The sequence below is a fragment of the Triturus cristatus genome, chromosome 2_1, assembly GCF_964204655.1.
Source record: "Triturus cristatus chromosome 2_1, aTriCri1.1, whole genome shotgun sequence".
Classification (NCBI taxonomy): Eukaryota; Metazoa; Chordata; class Amphibia; order Caudata; family Salamandridae; genus Triturus; species Triturus cristatus.
The window spans coordinates 87426746-87446925 of NC_140581.1; the positions used below are offsets into that span (position 1 = coordinate 87426746).

At 47.3% G+C, this 20180-nt stretch overlaps 1 protein-coding gene across 5 annotated transcripts in view; it reads right to left on the bottom strand.

The window, feature by feature from the left end:
• UNC13B (unc-13 homolog B) overlaps positions 1-20180 on the bottom strand; it is a 2660654-nt gene that overhangs the window by 72146 nt on the left and 2568328 nt on the right. For all 5 annotated transcript variants that reach the window (XM_085628130.1, XM_085628129.1, XM_085628128.1 and 2 more), the window contains one exon: positions 18721-18868. In XM_085628130.1, the coding sequence (XP_085484256.1) occupies positions 18721-18868 (148 nt within the window). The remainder of the gene's footprint in view (positions 1-18720; positions 18869-20180) is intronic.

A 20180-nucleotide genomic window follows, 5' to 3' on the forward strand; every position in this document is an offset into this window, starting at 1 on the left:
TTCATAGCTCGCTCCCGCAAGACCTTTGGAGCATGACGTCCAGTCGTGGTCGCGCTCAAGACATCAGAGACAGACGAGGTGGGGGTCGGTAACCGACGTCATGTGGTGACATGCACTGCACGATTTAAACCCTGTCGTCTGTGGCACCTTTATAGGATGTGCGGTGTATCTTTAGCCATTAACACATACATGAAGGTTACTGTATATTATTTACAATACATCAGTACATTTGTATTTCAAGATAGACAGTTGCCATATTTGTGTTAGTATCGCTGCATCGACTATATTATGTAGATACTTCTGTAAGCAGGTCGGAGTTGATCTTCACATGATCCCATTCATGACATGCTGGATGTGAAAAGTATCTGCGCACATGGTTTTAATTGTTTTCTTTTTCTTTTGCATTCATGACATGCCGAGTGAAAAATGGTTGCACACGTGGTTTTATTCTTTTTTATTTTGTTTTATCTTTCCCCATTTCTCCTTTGCAGTGGATATCTGCACATACCTTTGGTCGTGTGGGTAGATCACATGTTTTTGATTTCATGGTACACTTGGGAAATGCATGCGGAATATTCTTAGGAGATGTTCTTTTCACTGGTATGTTCCACGGGCACAATCCAGGATTGTGGTTAATGGTTACACACAATGTATCATATATCTTGTTTGAGTTTCAGGGCTCTCATATCGTTAATTCTATATCTTCAGGTATTTTTCAAATCAACGAAGCATGGCTCTCCTGATGAAGTCTTGTTTGCCGAAACATGTGTAGAGAGATCCTTTGAGTGCATTGTGCACTCCAGCCATATTATTGTTACCAACTATATATGATATTTAACCTCTGGATTCATTGTTATGTGTCACATCTTGTTACATATATCAATAAGCAAATATATGTTTTGTGTTTACCTTCTTTATCTGGATCTGTATGTTAAGAAGTCATTTATTTATAAATTTACTGGAATGCAATTGTTGGATTCTTGAGTGAATTTTATGAATGTGTATGGGTTATGATAGATGTGAACAATTGGATTGGATTGTTTTCGAACCGTACTCTATGTATATTTATGTGTATGTCATGTTTTTGTCTAATTTGAGTATTGATAATCAAATAATGTTAATATTGTTCTATATTTATGTGGGTTATGAGCTCTGTCTATTATGAAATAATGTGCCAGTAAGCAAAGAGGGTGGTTGCCTGAGGATTTACACTATAGTTGGTTTTTTCCCTGCCTCAGGAACTCTTCATTGTTGCAGGGGGTCACCTTTTTATTTGCATTGATTACCCACAGCTTGTCTGTGCTGGGATTATTTTGTAGCATGCGTTTATTGTGAAACACTGTGTGTATTCATTAACTTCGCTGGGTCCTTCTCTTTAGTAAACATTTTTTTCCACAGTGGTTTGCATTCTTTTCTGGTATTTCTGTTGCAGGCCATTCACCAACCATAAAATATTTGACAGACATTTCAGATGTAAGTATGGACTTACTCCAAACTTTCGGGATGACGAATAAAGAGTATGCCACTTTGGTAGGTAACTCAACTAAGTTTGATAACCAAGCAAGTAGCCATCCTATAATCAGTGGTGATGTACATACATTATTGCTATTGAAAAAGAAGATCAAAACAATAGAGATGCATGGATATTTCATGCTAGAATATCTCCGGGCTGGGGTCATACCCCAGGGACTCTGGGTTCATAATATACCTGGAATATTTGTACAAATAAAAAAAAAATTTAGAACGATTGTCCATGATAGCAAATCGGTGCTCTAGGGATTTATGATGTTGATTGTGGAAATGGTAAAGGAATTACTTCTAACCTTATTAAATGAACTTGATGAGGTAGAAGAAAATATATAAATAAAATGTGCTAAAAGATGCTAAGAAAAACATAGATGAAGTTGATAAAGAAATGTCGTCATATTCTGATTCTTTTTAAAATGGAAAACTGATAAGTTGAAAAAAGATGTAAGATTCACAACTAAAGAAAGAACATACCATTACTTAAATGAGAATTTTTATAGTCAGAATAACTATCAGGAAGATGATGGTAGGGAACAGCAAAAACACAATCGAAATACTCACCTTTTAGGATACGTCTCATTCAGGCAACGAAGACTTCATCTACCAATTTGATAATGAAGGTAGAAGGACCACTTATGGAGCAGATCAGCCCACAGGAAAGTATTTTTTTATCCAGGCGAGCGGCCAGAAGGGTCCCTTGGAGACCCAGATATCAGCCCAGATTCAGGGGTCAATTTCAGCAACACAACAATCAGTATCTGGTCACCAGGAATGGCAAATACGGGATACCCTAACATAGATTCCTATCTTTAATCTTTCTGGTAAAAGAATGGGCCCTACTGTAGACTCATTGTTATCTTAAGGTTTATCGTTTGTTCCCCATACTAAACCTGATGTGTTCGAACTCTTTCAGAATGTGATGGCATTCTTTAGAAAAATCCGGCTTAAGAAATTCCTTTTGAACCACGAGAACACATACACATAAATACCTTTGACAACATCTCTGGATTACATCCACCCTCCACCTTTACTCCTACACTTGAACAGGTAGGCCCAAGGTCTTCATATTTGAGAATATTGTCTATCAAAGACTGAAAGTTGCTAAACGTTACATACCTTGCACTCCTCACAATTTAGGAGCAGACGAAATGAAAGCTCCCACGGAACTGAGCATGAATAAATCAGTCACTATAAAAAATTGTGAGAAAGGCGGAGGGATACTAATTTTAGATACAAACCAACTTTTGAACAATCAAGTCCACTATTCCCTTGTTCATACAGATCTCACATCTAGAGTAAAAAGTAAAATTCAACAGCTGACCATGAGAGCCCTCACTGATGGCGACATATGCGAAAAAGAATATGATTACCTCAATGTGGAGAATCCCAAGAATGGCAAGTATATACGGTATTCCTAAGATCCACAAGACTGAGACCGATCTGCCATATTGACCCATAGTGACCACAATAGGATCAGCCACAGAGCCACTATCCAACTACGTGGATGCCATTTTACGTCCCTATGATCCGCAAATAACACTGTATTATCCAGGATACTTGGGATATCATTAGGTCGGTGGAGGTCCTTCCTTATTATAGAAACCAACAAATGCTAGTCACCCTGGATAAAGAATCACTTTATAGAAACATGCCTCAACTTGAGAGCATAGAGGCAGTTGGTTCATGAGACAGTACAAGGTCCTCGCATGTTTATGATAGAATGCTTACATGTGGTCCTTTAAGAGAGCACTTTTGAATTTAGAGGTGACCGCTACAAACAAATTAAGAAAGTCAGCATGGGGGCCTCTTTTGCTCCCACAGAAGCAAACATTTATATGGCTAGATTTGAACAGAAGTTCATTTACAATGAAGTGGCACCTTTTTATGAATCTGTAACCCATTGGGTAAGATTCATTGACAATATTTTCTTCATTTGGGTTGGGACCACGGATACCCTAGAGGAGTTTCTGATTTGGCTGAACTTGTGCGATTTGAATATGAAATTCACAGCACACAAGAGGCATAAGAGATAGAATACCATGATATTGTGATACAACACAACAATGAATTTTTGGAGGTGAATTTATATGTCAAACCTACAGCTAGACACACATTACTCCACTTCGATAGTTTCCATCCTACGGCCCTCAGGCAAAGTATCACCTTGGGACAGTTTCTTTGGCTCCAAAGGAATTCCACAAATCTTTTGGATTTTTACCTAAAATTTAATGATATGAAAGAAAAGTTCATTGTGAGAGGATAACCAAGACGGTTGGTACGAGAAGCTTTTAAAAGAGCGCGGTTTTATGACAGAGATTACCTCTTACATAACACCCAAAGGTACAAAAATAAAAAATTGGTGTGTTTCACCTGCCAATCACCTTTAAATGAGAAGGTCCACCAGATTATCTGTGCCAACTGGCATATTTTAAATTGAGGCGTAGACAAAGATGAACAAATTCCCAGGCGTTTGTTTGCCCAGGGGCGAAATTGGAATATTAAAGATCTGGTTGTATGTTCCAGTCTGCTGAGCAAAACCAATTGGACTCCACCCTCTATTTCGTGAGAGAACACTGTCATAGGAAATTACAAATGTAATACATGCAAGGCATGTGACAAGGTCTGTAGGAACAGGCTGCCTCATTCTGAATAGACGTACAGTACACCTAAAAAGTTTCACAAACTGTAAAACCAAGAATGGTGTGTACTTATTGTTATGTGCTTGTGGGTTAGGTTATGTGGGAGAAACAGCTGGTCTTATAGTGACTCACCTTACACAGCTCTGTTCAGCCATCCGTACCCAAAAGATAGCGGATTCCTTGTGAAACATTACCTTGATGAACACCACAAACCTGAGGAAATACAGTGGAGTATCCTTGAAAAAACTAAGACTAAAAGAGGATGTGACCCCACAGAGACTCGCAAAAGAAGGTAAGTGTGCTGGATTTTCACCCTTGATGCTCATAAACGGGGTTAAATGGGGAAATGCAATTTGATATAGTGCAGGTTAGTTCTTTTCATTCTTCTTGCACAATTTGCATAGTTTATCCCTCGTATAATTCTTTATTTGGATGTGATTGCATCACCCATATTGAAATAGCCTCCCTTATTACAATATTCCATGGGTCCTCTTATGTGAGGCGCGTTCTAGTCCTGAAGAAGCACCTTTGTGTGTTACCACCCGTGAACTGCAGCTGCCAGTCCCAACATGGCAGCATCAATAGAGCCCGAGGACATTCCCTCCCGTGTTGAAGGATAGACAACTCCCCCGCTTGTGGAGGGGCGTCGAGTCTGTCTTCTAGTTCTAGCTCTAGCCGGTGTATGTACCTTGTGCCTTTTCAATGCGAGAAGCATAAAAGGCAGAGGCGCCGGGTCAAGTGCCCTTGACTCGGCGGCATCGCACGGGCCTCCTCCCGGTGATTTCACAAGACAAGGCACACAAGCCTGTGCTCCTGGTGTGTCGGAGTGTGGAAGTGTGCGTGGAGGCCACGCTCAGTGCTACTACTGTCCCTATGTAGTCTCTGAGATCTCTCCAGGGCGGAGCATACACGGGAGAGCTGCCTGTGTGCACCTGGCGCGCCCACGCGGCGTTGAAGCCCGCTCTCTCGGGCCTTTAATCTGCTGAATTATCTTAGAATAGACGTTCTGCTACTTTCTTTTTCACTTGCCATCAATTCCTTTTATTTAGTACCCAAGGCCCTTTGCGGGTTGAAATACACACAGAAGCACAGTTAAGGGACAGCGATGTTGTCCCCCTGCAGCGCAGTGACCAGGAGTTTTCGACCTACCTGCAATTCATTTCAAGTTTTCCACAACACATAACCCCAGTGCCAGGCGCTACTGGTATCGATCCGCGGCAGGGACACCCGAACGGAATCAATGAGGAATGTGCAGTCTATCTTTACATGAAGGTTACTGCATATTAAGTAGAATACATCAGCACATTTGTAGTCCAGGATAGGCAGCTGCCATATGTGTGCCAGTTTCGCTGCATCGGCCATGTTATGTAAATACTCCTGTAAGCGAGGAGCTGTCGATCTTTACATTAGCCCATTCATGACATGCTGGCGGTGAACATTGGCTGCGCACGTCATCTTAATTTGTTTCTCTTTCTTTTCCATTCATGACATGCTGGGTGTGAACAATGCTTGCACACGTGGTTTCAATCTTCTTTTTTATTTTGTGTTATCTTTCCCCGTTGCTTCTTTTCAGTGCATATCTGCACATACCATTGGCCGTGTTGGTGTTCACACGATTTTCATTATGTGGTACACCTGGGTGATGCATGCAAACTATTCTTAGGAGATGTTCTTTACACTGGTATGTTCCACGGGCAGAATCCAGGATTGTGGTTAATGGTTACACGCAATGTGTCATATATCTTATTTCAGTTTCAGGGCTCTCATATCTTTAATTCTATATCTTCAGGCATTTTTCAAATCAACCAAGCATGGCTCTCCTGATGAAGTCTTGTGTGCTGAAACATGTGTAGAGCGATCCTTTGAGTGCATTGTGCACTCCAGCCATATTATATTTAACAACTATATATGGTATTTGGCCTCTGGATTCCTAGTTATTTGCCACATCTTGTTCTATATATCAATAAGCAATTATACATTTTAGTGGTTGCCTTCTGCATCTATCAGAATCTGTATATTAAGAAGACATTGACTTATAAATGTACTGGAATTTAATAGTTGGAATGTTGAGTGCATTTTATGGATGCGCATGGGTTATGATAGATGTGGATGATTGCATTGTTTTAGAGACGTACTCTTTATATACATTTATGTAAATGGCATGTTTTTGTCAAATTTGAGTATTGATAAAATAATTTAGATATTTTTCTATATTTATGTGGTCATGACCTCTGTCTATTAAGTAAAGACAGTGGTTGCCTGAGGATTTACACTATAGTTGTTTCTTTTCCCTGCCTCAGGAAATCTCCATTGTTGTAGGGGGTCACCTTTTTATGTGCAGTGTCTTGCCATGGCCAGCTTGACATGTGCATATCACCCCTACACAATCAACACTTGTCTGGGATCCAAAGACCATCAATATGTCCCCCAGTCTGAAGTGATACAATGAGCTCACCTACCTGGCCAATCTTGGTGCTGCTTTCATTCACTGCTCATCTCATGCTCATGACAGCAGCATTAAGATTGGGTGGGATAGAAAGGCTATGTATTAAGTAAATCTTGCAGGTTGCACATGACAGGGAGGCAGCAGAGGATGGGAGGATTATTAGAACATGGCCAATCACTGAGTGGCTTTATTTTGAGGCTACATAGTAATTGGCAATGCTTGCTCCCACCAATGTGGGGGTGCACCCTAACCTTCATGCACAACAGCACTGACTGATGACACAGTGCTCGTGGGTGTGAAAGTGCTAGTCGAATGTCTGTATCTTCTCATCCCCACTTTATGAGCATGTGTATGCAGGACTTGCCAGCTATCTCCATTGCCTAAAATCCATCTGTGCAGCGAGTGGCTCTGCATGTCTTTTAATGTTATGTTATTGTAATGAGTCTTGTAAAGCGCGTGAATACCCGCATGTGTCTTTGCGCTGGTTAGAGTGACAAAGAAATACAGATGTCTATAGAATTAACAGTGTTGAAAAGCCAGGTCTTTAGCGGTTTCCTAACAATCAGCAAGTTAGGGGCATTTTTGATTGCAGATGGTAGGGCATTCCAGGTCTTTGCCGTTCCCAGAAAAAACTCCTGCCGCCCAAAGTGGACAGTCGTAATCTGGAAACAGCAATACGTTTAGCCGAAGCTGAACACAATGTCTGACTGGTTTTAACCACTGAAAACTATGCTGTAGATAGACCCTGAGCCATTAAGTGCTTTGAGAATTATACAGAAAGCCTTGAAAGTGCATCTCTGTCTGATTGGAAGCCAATGTACATTTTTAATGGCTACGGTAACAGTATTTTCAACAGACGTCTGGCTGCTGAATTTTGTAAGATTTTCAGCCTGTTGAGAGTATACTGAGGGGCTGTAAGAAAAAGACCATTGCAGTAATCCAATTTGGAGGTAATAAGTGATACGATTAATTTTTTTTGCAGGTGAGACAGAATAAAGGGGGAAGATCTTTTTTAACATCCTTAACATATAGAACGTCAAAGAAGAGAGGGCATTAACATGGTTATTGTAGGTCAGTTTATGATCAATCAAAACTCCCAGTTTCTAAGCTTTGGTGGTGGCAGAGGACAGATTGCCCAAATCTGCTGGCCAACATAAAGGTGTCCAGAACTGGGGCTGTGCGCCAAAGGGTATGACCTCGGTTTCCTCTACATTCAGTTTAAGACCGTTCGTACTCATCCAAGCGGAGACTGTGTGCATGCAGTCGTAGAATCTGTTTCAGACTCCTTCATCTGTCTTGGTCAGAGATACGACGATCTGAGTGTAAGATGTTGAAGAAAAGCCAAAACTCTTAATGAAGTTAGCAAGGGGTGAAATATAAACAATGAACAGAGTCGGGCTGAGTGAAGAGTCGTGTGAACTCCACAAGGAAAGGAGAGCGACTGAGATGTATACCAGCCAAGTTTGACAGATTGTTCTCTTTCGATGAGAAAAGATTTTAAAAGGCTTTATGGTATTCATTTTTTTAACATTTCCGTCTGTATTTATCCATATTTATTTTGTGTTTTGAGAATAAATAGTCCTAACACTGTATATTTCCACATTTATTTAGCTGATAAACATGCACTCATACTTTGCTAGCTGTCGCGTTTTAGCAAATTAGGAATCCAAATATAGCTAAACCTTACACCCACAGGTAAATATGAGTTTTATAATACAAATATACACTAACACACGCCTGTATTCAGGAAAATCTGAACCTCTTTTTAACATCTCATCCTGTGTATCTGCTCACCTGTGTTCCTGGAAAGCATGAAAGACAGCATGGACTGTTACCCAAAGAAGCATTATTTTCTGTGTTTTTCCGCTTTTAAAAATTAATACAGACAGGAAACACATTGTTTTCTGTCTGTATTTATCTGTAAAAATCAGCAAAAACGGAAAACTGGGAGCCTTATTTATGATCTACCGTATCAAAGGCAGCGGAGAGATCAGCAGTATCAGTGCAGAACCTTGATTTTGATCGTGTGAGTGCCTGTTCTCTTCGGTTGCCTTGATCAAGGCTGTTTCAGTGCTGAATACGTTACAGAAACCAAACTGCATGGCATTAGGATGATTAGTAGACTCAATATGATCCGTGAATCGAACATTCATAATTTTTTCCACGACCTTAGATGGGAAAGGGAGGCAGGATTTGGGACGGTAGCTGCTAGGGTTTTTTTGGTCCAGGTTGACTTTTTTCAGAAGCGGAAGAATGGATGCTTTCTTTCAAATGGGAGGAAATTGGCCGACCCGAACATGTTCGAGAAAATGGCCAAAAGTGGGGAAGAAAAGGATTCGGTCGCTGAACTAGCTATTTTAGGTGGACAAGGATCATGAGGAGAACCAGATGGAGATGCTCTCACAAGATTGATAACCTGTGCTAGAGTAAGTGGAGTAAAGCTACTAAAACTGGGAAAGTTACTGCGTGTCAAGGTGGAGTCCATAATAGCAGCTGAATTAAGAGTTGAGAGAGAGACGAGATTATAGACTCCTTCATCCTTTTCCAGAAAAAAGTCTGCTAGGCTGTTACTGAAGGGTTGAGAGTTATGCCTGGAAGTATCAGATACCAGTGTGGTGAGTTTTTTTACTGTCATAAAAAGCTCTTTTGACGAGTTTTCTGCTACCTCCATCTTATTTGTAAAATAAGACTATTTTTCTTTAAGAATAAGAGCTTTTTATAGGATGCTAAGCAGAGCTTATAATTGTTTTTCTCAGTCTATCACAGTAATATCTCCAGATCTTCTCTTAACTGCGGCATTTTTGCTTTTGTGCTTTCAGTTCTTCTGAGAACCAAGGAGTGGATATGGTCCTTCGCTTAGCTTTGCTTAGCTTAGGTGGTACACGCAGCTGAGTGGCTTTATCAGGCCATATTGTGTATTGAGTGGCAGCAGTATCGATATTAGTAGAGTGCTTAGGAGAAGAATTATTAAGTTCTTCCAACAGTCTATCAGGCAGTAGGGAATGCCAAGCCCTGGAGATATATGCGCTTGAGTTAGTTAAATGTGGTGAGGTATGCAGCCATGTGCGAACCCTAATATCTTCACTGATAGAATAGTCCTATTTCCTGATAACCCCCTCTATAGACCTTGATTCCTACCAGATGCATCTTGTGAAGAAGCGGCTAGCCAGTGAATTCCAATCTCTTTACTCTGCCTTCAGACCAGAGAGCTTTACTGGTGTAGAAATAATTCTATCTGTAAGTGACTTTTAGGAGAAGTGTTTCTAAGCCTGTTCATTTGATTGACTGTTCAAATGGACACAGTCAAGGTGTCAAGTTAACTCGTCATTTTGAGCCACGGAATTTGGGTTGAGAAAGACGTGAAAGGCAGTGACGCAGTGTAAACAAAGACGTGCTGCATGAACTTGCATTTGTTAATTGTGTGACTAGTTAAGAGAACTAGGCAGGCAGAGATACATTTCTGCTCTCCCAATTGAAAGAGCTGCTTGTCATCACTGGATTTGTTTTGTTGCAGAGTGTGTACATCGGAGGTGGAGGTGACGCACCACCCTTAAATCAGTGACTCACCATAGGACGCCATTTTTGAAGAAAGTCACATATCATAATACAGTACTTTCAGTGGTGTAGCAAGGATGCTAGGTGCCCTAGTGCAGGCAAGGAATTTTTCCCCTTGTTGGGTAGTATAAGACAGCCTTAAACTGAAGTCGAACTGGACTCACATACCACCCTGTCTCCTTTCATCTGCTCTAAAGGCTGTTCTCATCCATTCCACATGACCTACACCTAGGTGTGTTGGCAGCTTCGACTACTGGAGAACCTTCTAATGTCATCGGGAATCAAAAGGAGCATGATGTCACTTCTTCTACCCATCGCATTTAGGTGAATCAATGTCATTGTCCACCATTAGGTAGTTTTGATTGCGTGTTGTATTGTGGGATATTTGTAGACCGACATATAAACTAGTGGAAATTTCATCACACTTTTTAAACTGGTATGTTTTTAATGGTAACCAAAACTGCCCATTGGTTTTTATATGCTAGAATGCGTAAGACAGGCAGGAGAGTGTACCTGGTAGAGACGATTCTAGCTGCAGATTCCTTAACGTAGAATTATCCCCAGACGTGAGACTGGACCCAGAAAACTTTCTTGCCCAGTATCTCTGCGCGCCGGGGGGCGGTACCACTTGACTCTGCCCGAAGACTTCCGTGGGCGTGACGTCAGCAAGGTCACATAAGCCCCACTCTTGCGTGCTGTCAGTTTGCTTCGGAGAACTTTTTCCACTCCACAACGTGGAGCCATCACAACAAAACTGAGGAGAGCATGGGAACAGTGTGCGAAAAAACCAGAGAAACAAAATAGAGAGAAACAAAAGGTGAGGAACAGCACCAGTTGGCACCAAGGCACCAGAAGGCTACAACAGCAAAGCCAGAGCTGGAAAAGAGCAGAGCACCACTCTGAGGAACAACAGTGCAAGCCAAGGCGATAGCACCAGGTGGCAGTAAAGCATCAGAAGGCCAGGGCAGCGAAGCCATAGCAAGAAAAGCGCAAAGCACCACTCCGTGGAACCACCGTGCAATCCAAGGCGAGAGTCATCCTGGAGGCACAAGCATGTGAAAGCCCATGACAGAAAAAGAGAGGGTCTGCAATCACAAACAGAAAGACCTGCGGAGAAAACCGCAGATGGCTTGCCAATCAGCCAATAAAGAAGACACAGAAGGCCTAATCTCAGGACCTACACGGGCTTACCAACAGCCAAAACCACAAGTCAAAAATGGGCCGGACCAGCAGCCAACAGCACCAAAGGGCCAACAGAAGGACCCTGAAGGTACACCAACCACACAGAACACACAACCAGGGCCACTCATTACTAGGCCCTAGAAAACAACGGCAGAACACCTCCCAGAACACAGACCGACAAACAGGGTCAATGAGGAGGACGATGAAGCCCGCAAGGAACCTCTGAATGGCAGAATCTGCAGGGGCGTCAAACAAAAGAGCGCCAGTGAAGGGAAGGTCAACCAGCTGCTCCCTAACATTCTCAGGGAAAACACTATCCCTCAGCAAGGCATGGCGACGGAGGGCCACTGAAGAAGCCATGGTGCGACCAAGCACCTCAGAAACGTCCAGAGCCAAACGAAGAATAAACACCGCCAGCTCCCGGCCATCCAACACATGGTGCCACAGATCAGCGCAAGCACCCTCCCGAGAAGCGGAAGACAGAAGGGACTCCGCCGAATCCCACAAGCAAGAAGTGGCTCTGGCCAACACACAAAGCATGTAAAGCGCCTGCAAGGCAGCACTGGAGGAGGCGAAGATGTTGCGCCCCCAGGAATCTAACCACCGGGCCTCCCGTGACGGGGGAGACAACACAGATGGCAAGGAGGGAAAGGCGGTCTGCAAAAGAGGACCCCTGGTAGAAGGGTGGAAGGAACGGCAGACAGGATCATGTGGAGCAGGACGGTGGCAGTGCAGAAGCGGCTAGGGCACCGGGTCCCCCGTGGCAGGATGCCCCCAGGCCCCCACGAGAGAAATATGGAGCAAAGCCTCGAAGGGAAGAAGCAGCTCCCGTCCACCAGAGCCCTGATGGAGAACCTCCAGCAAATGATCTGCGGGGAAATGGGTAGCCTGGTCGCCGATGCGCAAGATCCCCGCAGCCATGGAGACAGCCCGGACGAAGGCAGCACTCACCTCCGTAGGGCAACGCGGTGGGGAAAGCAATTCCTCCGTGGGCGACAGCTGTAGGCTAAGCTGGCCGTCCCCTAACCCAACCGGAGGAAGGAAGGGCCAACCTCGGAACGGGGGAAGGTTGACTGACGAGTGGGGAACCTGAAGCACCTCTGGGGAAGACTGCGGGCGCGGGGAAGGCGAAGAGCCATCCTTGGAAGATGCCGGGGAAAAGGCCACGACGTGACGTCCCGTCTCTGGAGAAGAAGAAACAAACAGTTGCCGAACCTCTGGAGAAGAGGGGGCGCCCGAAGATTAATCAACGACCCGATGCCGGCACGGCACCGTGGAGTCTGCCACCAGCGTCAGCTCAATGTCGACCGCCGCTGAAGAGGACACCGAAACGACCTCTGCCATGACTCACACAGCGGGAGAACGGGGCAGGGTCGGAGCCGGGGCAGCCAAAGAATGGCACCGAAAAGGCATCGACTCTACCTCCGACGAGGCAGCCGCCTGCCAGGAGAGACGAGGGGTGTCCGGGGACACGACCCGGCCTCTAGCCAGCCCCTGCGGCGCCGCCATGGCCAGCAGCCACCGGCGCCTGAGCGCCTCGGACAAGGCCGCTGCCAGCCCAGAAGACCAAGAGGGACTCGAGGACGAGCCCCGGCAACCTGCCACGACACCACAGGGACCCTCATGGGGATTTGCGGCGAGGCAGAGGAGCCGTGGCCCGTAGGGCCGCACCCCGATGACACCACATCTCCAGAACCTGGAGCCGAACCTGTCGGCGCCGGGTCCGGAGCTGCCGGCGACGCCGCAGAAGGCCCAGCACATGGCAAGGGATCCGCAGACGTCCCAGGAAGTTGAGGAGGAGAAGGAAGACCCAAAGAGGCCTGCAAGGCCGCCGCATAGGCCGCCATTTGGGCTCTGGTCGCCCCCACGCCGGGGAACGGTGGGTAGGGTGGCGACGAGCGGGGCCGCACAACCCGCAGAGAACCCGCGCCCCCTACAAGGCAGGGACCGGGCCGCGGGGACAAACTGCGACACTTACCAACAGGTGAGCGACGCCCTTGTGACCTCAGAGAGGGATGATGTTGGAGACGGGAAGCGGCGGTTCTTGAACCCTTCTGCGGGGGACGGACGCAGCAGCGACGACGCCGACCTGGACATGCGGGCTGAGAGGAGTTTCATCCGGCGCTTCCGCCGGGACTTCGGCTTCATCTGCTGACAAGCCTCGCAGTCCGTGGAGTCGTGGTGTTCCCCCAAACACCACATACAAATGGCGCGCGCAAGATGAGCACGTCTTGAAGCCCGAAGGCATTCGCACACTGTTCTCAAGAAAACGTAAAGCGTAAAAAGAAGGCCTGAAAACAGGCCAGAAACATGATCTGGATCCGCGTTGCACGCGTAAAAGAAGAAAACTGACGTCAGCGCGCCGGGGTAGGACTTATGTGACCTCGCTGACGTCACGCCCGCGGAAGTCGTCGGGGCGGAGTCGCGTGGTACCACCCTCCAGCGCGCAGAGATGCTGGGCAAAAAAGTTTTCCGGGTCCAGTCTCAAGCCTGGGGATAATTCTACGTTAAGGAATCTGCGGCTAGTAGTCTCTATCAGATAAAAACTCTCCCCACCTCTTTAAAAAAATAATAAAAACTGTTATCTGTCAGGCCTGTTTGCTTTGTCAGGTCAAACTTATCAGCAACTTTTACGTCCCATCACTTTCAAAAGTCACCAGCAACCACTGACCAAACTCTAGGTCTTAACGGTTCTAATTTATAAAGAAGATGTGGCAGAAGCAAAGGAGTTTAAATGCTAAACACAATGCCCCCAGCACGAAGACTAGCTATCAGGGGTTATACCTGACCAGTATCACAGCATCCTTGGTGGAGCAAGAGGAACAGGGAGCAGGGCATCTCGCATTGACATGGTTTTGCCTTCCGAGTTGGCAACGGCTAGAGATATTTCTTCTCCTAGGCACTCCTCATGAGGGTGAGAACCAGCCGTCTCCTACCTGGCCTCTTAATTCCACTGGGACTGGAAGCCACGACCTTTGAACCCTGCACGCAACCAATTAGCCTCTCTCTCCAGTAAGGACCCGAGCTGCATTAGGTACATGAGGAACAGGCTATGATGCAGGTAGGCCTCTGGCATCTGTTTTATGCACTGGGGCCCTGAGTCTGCGTTTCAGTCAAAGAGCCAGGTTTTGAGTTCCTTCATGAATTGCGGCAGCGATGGTGATTGTCTGAGGGGCAGAGGCAGGGAGTTTCAGGTCTTTGCAGCAAGGTAGGAGAAGGATCCTCCTCCAGCCATGGTCTTGTGGATTGTAGGACGGTGGCCAGGGCCATTTGGGTATAGCGAAGATATCTGGTGGAAGTGTAGAAGGAGAGGCAGTGGTTGAGGTATGCAGGTTCGGCGTTGTGGAGGGCTTTGTAGGCATGCGTGAGAAGCTTGAAGGTAATTCTATTGTTGATAGGTAGCCAGTGAAGGTCTCTCAGGTGGCCGGTGATGATGTTGCCGGCATAGGATGTTCAGGATGAGTCTGGCTGAGGGGTTCTGGATGGTCTGCAATTTTTGGGGGGCGTTTCTGGGTGGTGCCGGCATAGAATGCATTACCATAGTCGAGTCTGCTGCTGACAAGCGCATGGGTGACCGTTTCCTGGACTCAGTGGGGATCCACTTGAAGATCTTACGAAGGAGGTGGAGCGTGTGGAAGCAGGAGAAGACGGCGTTGATATGTGGGTTCATTGAGAGCGAGGATGATGCAGAGGTATTGTGCATGGTCCGTGGGTGTGGGGGGGATTCAGAGTGCTGTGGGCCACTAGGCGTCATCCCAGGCGGAGGGGGAGAAGCCCAGGACGAGGACTTCGTTCTTCTCCGAGTTAAGGCTTGAGGCAGCTGTCCTTAATCCAGGTGGCGACTACCTTAATCCTATCATGAAGTTGCTCTTGGCGACTGTGGGTTCATCTGTGAGGGAGAGAATCAGCTGGGTACCTTCGTGTAGGAGACTATGTTGAGTCAGTGGCGTCTGACTATGGCTGCAAGTGAGGCCAAGTAGATGTTGAAGAGGGTGGGACTCAGGGAGGATCCCCGAGGCACTCCACAGCTGAATCTGTGGGTTCTGATTTGAACAGTGGAAGTCTGACTCTAGGGCTTTGTTGTGGATGCCGGCGTTGTAGAGTCTTGCACAGAGGGTGTGGTGGGAGACGGTGTCGAAGACAGCTGAGAGGTCCAGGAGGATGAGGGTTGCAGTCTCGCATTGGTCAAGAAGGGTGTAGATGTCATCTGCAGCGGCGAGGACAGCAGTCTCATTGCTGTGGTTGCTTCTGAATCCCAATTGGGAGAGGTCCAGGATGTTGCTTGTTTTGAGGTCCGTCGGGTCGGCAGAAGGTTTCTTCAGCAAAGAGTTGATCTCTACTTACTTCCAGTTTTCCGGGAAAGTTGCGAACTCAATGGAGCAGTTAATGGTGCGGCTGAGTTCAGGTGCATTGGAGGTGCCGGCTCTGTTGAAGATGTGGTAGGGGGAGGGATCCAAGGGGGCTCCGGAGTGAATGTTCTTCTTGATCCCGAAGGTTCGTCAGAGGTGAGGGTACTCCAGTTGGTCAAGGTCTGCTGGGGGCTGGAGCCATTGGGTGCAGTGACTGCAGGTTGGGTGGATGTGTCTTGGGTTGCGAAGCTGTCGTAGATCTCATTGATCTTGCAGTGGAAGAAGGAGGCAAGGTTGTCGCAGAGGACTTGGGACGAGGGGAATGTCTGCTTTCTCTACATTGGGTTTAGTGAATTCTTTGACTACGGTGAAGAGTTCTTTGCTTTTGTGCACATTGGCATTGATGCGCTCCTCGATGGATGCTTTCTTTGTTGTTCTGATGAGGTGGTGGTGTGCGGTGATGGCGGATTTGACGGCTGTGTGGCCTGCCATAATCTTGCTGCATCTCCATATTTTCTCGAGCCGTCTGAAGGTGCGCCTAGACTCTTGAAGGGCGGGGAGAAATAGCTGGCTTTCTTGAAGGGCTGCTTGCCTGAGGGTTTCTTGAGAGGGGCCAGTGTGTTGGCGCAGTTGGAGATCTAGCGGTGGAAACTGCATGCTGAGGTGTTGGTATCCCTGGATGTCTGTGGTGGGGTCTTGCTGAGGGAGGTGGTGAGCTGGTCTTTGGTGACCTTGTTGCAGCTTCTGAAAGTATCGCGGTAGGCGTGGTGGCGTACAGTGGGTTTGGTGAAGGAGAAGTGGACGCAGTGGTGACTGGTCCAGTGTGGCTCGGAGGCATGGCTGATGGAGATGTTGATGCTTGTGGAGAAGATGGGGTCGAGCGTGAGTTTTGCTGAGTGGGTTGGCATTGTGACCAGTTGTTTAAGTCGGATGGGGGTGAGATTCTCCAGTAGGGATGAGGTGTTGTGGTCTTCGAGGTTGTCCAGGTGGAAATTAAGGTCGCCGAGGAGTATGTAGTCCGGGAGGTCTGTAGATGAGGGTGCCGCAAATGATAGCGTACGGGTTGGTCTGGAAGTGAAGGTGCTCCATGTTGGGTGAGTGGTCCTCGAAGCTGATTGTGAGGCGGAGGGTGTCTTTGTTTACGATGACGATTCCTCCTCCCAGTCTGTTGACGCCGTCCTTGTGGATGATTTTGTATCCGTCGGGGATGGAGGCTGCGATGTCCGGGGTTGAGCTGGAGTTCATCCAGGTTTCTGTGAAGAAGGCAACATCGGGGAAGGTGGAGTCAAGCTGGTCCCAGACCTCCACGGCATGTCTTTCAAGGGAGCAGGTGTTGAATAGGATACATCGGAGGTGGTTGGGTCTGGTTTTTGAGGGTCTTGTGGTCAGTAGGTCTGGTGTGCAGAGGCCGGCGAAGCAGCAGGTGAAAGGGCCTTGGGTTTTCTTCTGCGACGGGAGGTGGCATGCGGAATGGATTCTGGTATTGAGGGTGTGGAGGTTGCTGGCCTCGCAGCGGTGGATGGTGCAAAGACCAGGGTCGGTGGCGCTGGGTGACATCCGGGCACAGACAGGCTTGCCTTTGGTGCGGCCACTGTTACCGTAGCGTGAGGGGGAGGGCTAGACAGCTGGAAGGCGGGAAAAACCGGCAAAGAGGCCCTGGAAGGGGGGGGGGCATGGGGGAAAAGCAGCGGCAGGAACACAGTGAGAAAAAAGGCACAAAAAGTGCAGAAAGAGAAAGAAAGTGGCAGAAAGGCAGAAAAGATTAAATTAAGGAAAAGAGGAGATCAGAGGAAAAGAGGAGATCAGAGGAAAAGAGGAGATCAGAGGAGAAGAGGCAGAAGGCCGAGAGATAGAGTGCAGAGCAGCAGCAGAGCAGAGATGCTCCCTTCGGGATCACCAGGGATGAGGTGCCGGCGGGTGCCTGCAGGTGGAGGAGGGCCTCGAACTCAGTACCCGAAAGGCTCAGGGGGCAACAGCTACCAGGCGGAGCTGCGACCTGGGAGCGGTGAATTTCCAAAAGGAACCCACCACTCCGATCTTTCCAGAAGTCCGTCTGACAGGCTGCCCTCCAATGAGGCATTTAAAAGCCTGGAGTAGGTTTGCAAAGTTGTGCTGCAGAAGCAACCATATTAGTTCATTCAGGAGTGACCAGAATGAATGACCTGCAGACGCTTGCTGTGCTCACCTCAGCCACGGAAGATCATCACTGTTAAATGCCATTGAGTGGGTCCTTTTACCAGTGCACCAACCAAGAAAGACCGCTAGATGTCAGTGCAGTTCCAGATATCTGTTGTAAACATCTCATGATGATGCTAAGGATGCACATTTATGAAGCAATTCACCACATTCATGACAGTTGACGGGGCCGAGAAATATTCCAGATTATTAAAAGAGGGAAGAAAATCAAATAATAGCCAAGTCCTACTGCTCTAAATCTCTAGGGGCAACACGAGCGCCATTGACTCTCACAACACATCAATGAGCCAACACACTGCTTAGCCTCTTAGGGTTCTGAATTGGTATTTTAAGGCTTGGTGTTTGAGAAGTTTATTCATATATATAGAAGCAAAAAAGGAACTGCTTAAATGTAAGAAGTATACACACCCGGTGTGCAGGGTACATCAGTTTAGACACCCCAAAAGCCCCGCCCACCGCCAGATGCTCACAGGTCAGGCAAACCATGCCATGTGATGTGATGGGACCTCCTGGTGCTGCCCTGAATCTGCTTCAGTGTCACAGCCTCCTGCGGCGCTTGTGGTAATGGAGACAGAGACAGCTGACACAACACAACACAACAACCACGCACACGTGAGAGCTAAGGGCGGGGCTTGGTTGTGCACTGAATCATCATTTGCACAGCTGTTGGGCAGCCCCAGCAGGCAGGATGGCTCAAGAAGTTGAACGCTCGCTTCTGAAACATGCAGTGATCTGCAGGTCAGGAGTTCAAACCAGCCTGGACTAATACACATCCTAGTAACAGCGCCTAGAAAGAGCGGCCGTTTAGCATGAGGCGCAGACTTACCTTGAGCAGTCTGCGTCTGCACAAAGGTCTTGATGAGGGTGTCCGTGGTCTGGGTGTAGAGGGACAGGGCGTATCGCAGCGACTGCATGTCCGGGCTCTTCTCCAGGAAGGCTTTCTTCAGACCGTTGCCGCCAGCGTGGAAGTATTGCTGGAAGAAAGGCAATGCACAATGAGACCTGCGGAAGGATGGCAGCTCAGCGCCGACGCCAAGAATGAGGACGCCGCCATGATTCTCCCATCACTGGAATACACCGAGGCTCCGGGGCACCCGGGTGCGTGTCTAACTTTCCTCTGCTATGTTACCTTGTTTGTGTACGTATAGACTATCCATCAGGGACATATGAGTGTGACATACATTTTGCATTGGTTTTCCACACGTTAGGAAGAGATACACAGGTGCCAAGGGGACAGACAACTGGAACAGCCAGGAGCCTCAGCCTGGCCTCCAGCACTATAGGGACAAGGCAGAGGAGCAGAGACCAGCAGAGTACAAGGATGTCTATTAAAACGCTGCCACAATCAGGCTACAACACACCCATGTAAAGACCCCCCCCCCCCCCCCCTACGTTCTATGCACAGCATCCGCGTTGTAACACCTGCTATCCTCTGGCAGGATCAGCAGTAATGGGAGCGGCAGGCTTTAGGGAACAGAAGTGACTGTGTTGATATGAGCTGCACCTTGAATACACCACCACTCCCGAGCATGCGCACCAACGCATTAGCAGTGGGTAGAGAATGTCAAGTTACTTACCTTCGGCAACGCCTTATCTGGTAGAGACATGATTTAGCAGCATATTCCTTACCTTTAAATTACCCAGATGTCAGACTGGAACCGGAAGATTTTTCTTTGAGCAATACCTCTGTGTGCCAGAAAGTGGTGTTGGTCGGCTCCACGTGACGTCATCTGCGCAGTAGTGAGGCCCATGTCACCTATATAGGGACCACCTCAGCACGCTGACGTCAGTAACTTTTCACAACTTTGCACACCAGGAGCGTGGAGCCATGAAGTGCACTGACAGTGGTGTGTGATGAACAACTAGGGTCCCCAAGGGATCAACCCTGACACTAAAAACCTATCCGCAGTGCAGGGAGGATGGGTGAATCGGTAAGGAATCTGCGGCTAAATCATGTCTACCAGATGAACAGGTTACTTACCTTCGGTAGCGATATATCTGTAAGAAACATTACTTAGTTAGATTCCTCACCTTAGAATATCCCCAGGCATCAGGCTGGATCCGGAAAGATTTTTCGTCAGCAATACCCTTGCGCGTCGCTAGGTGTCGTCTACGGCTCCGCGTCCGTCGTCAGCGTCGTGATCGCCGGGATGACGCCATCAGAGTAGACACCGCCCTCGCGCGCTGACGTCAGTTCTTGTACATAGCTTTCCGCGCCAGGAACGCAGAGCCATGCAAGAGACTGACACTGGTGCCATGAATCTACGGCCCTGAAAGGAATGACCT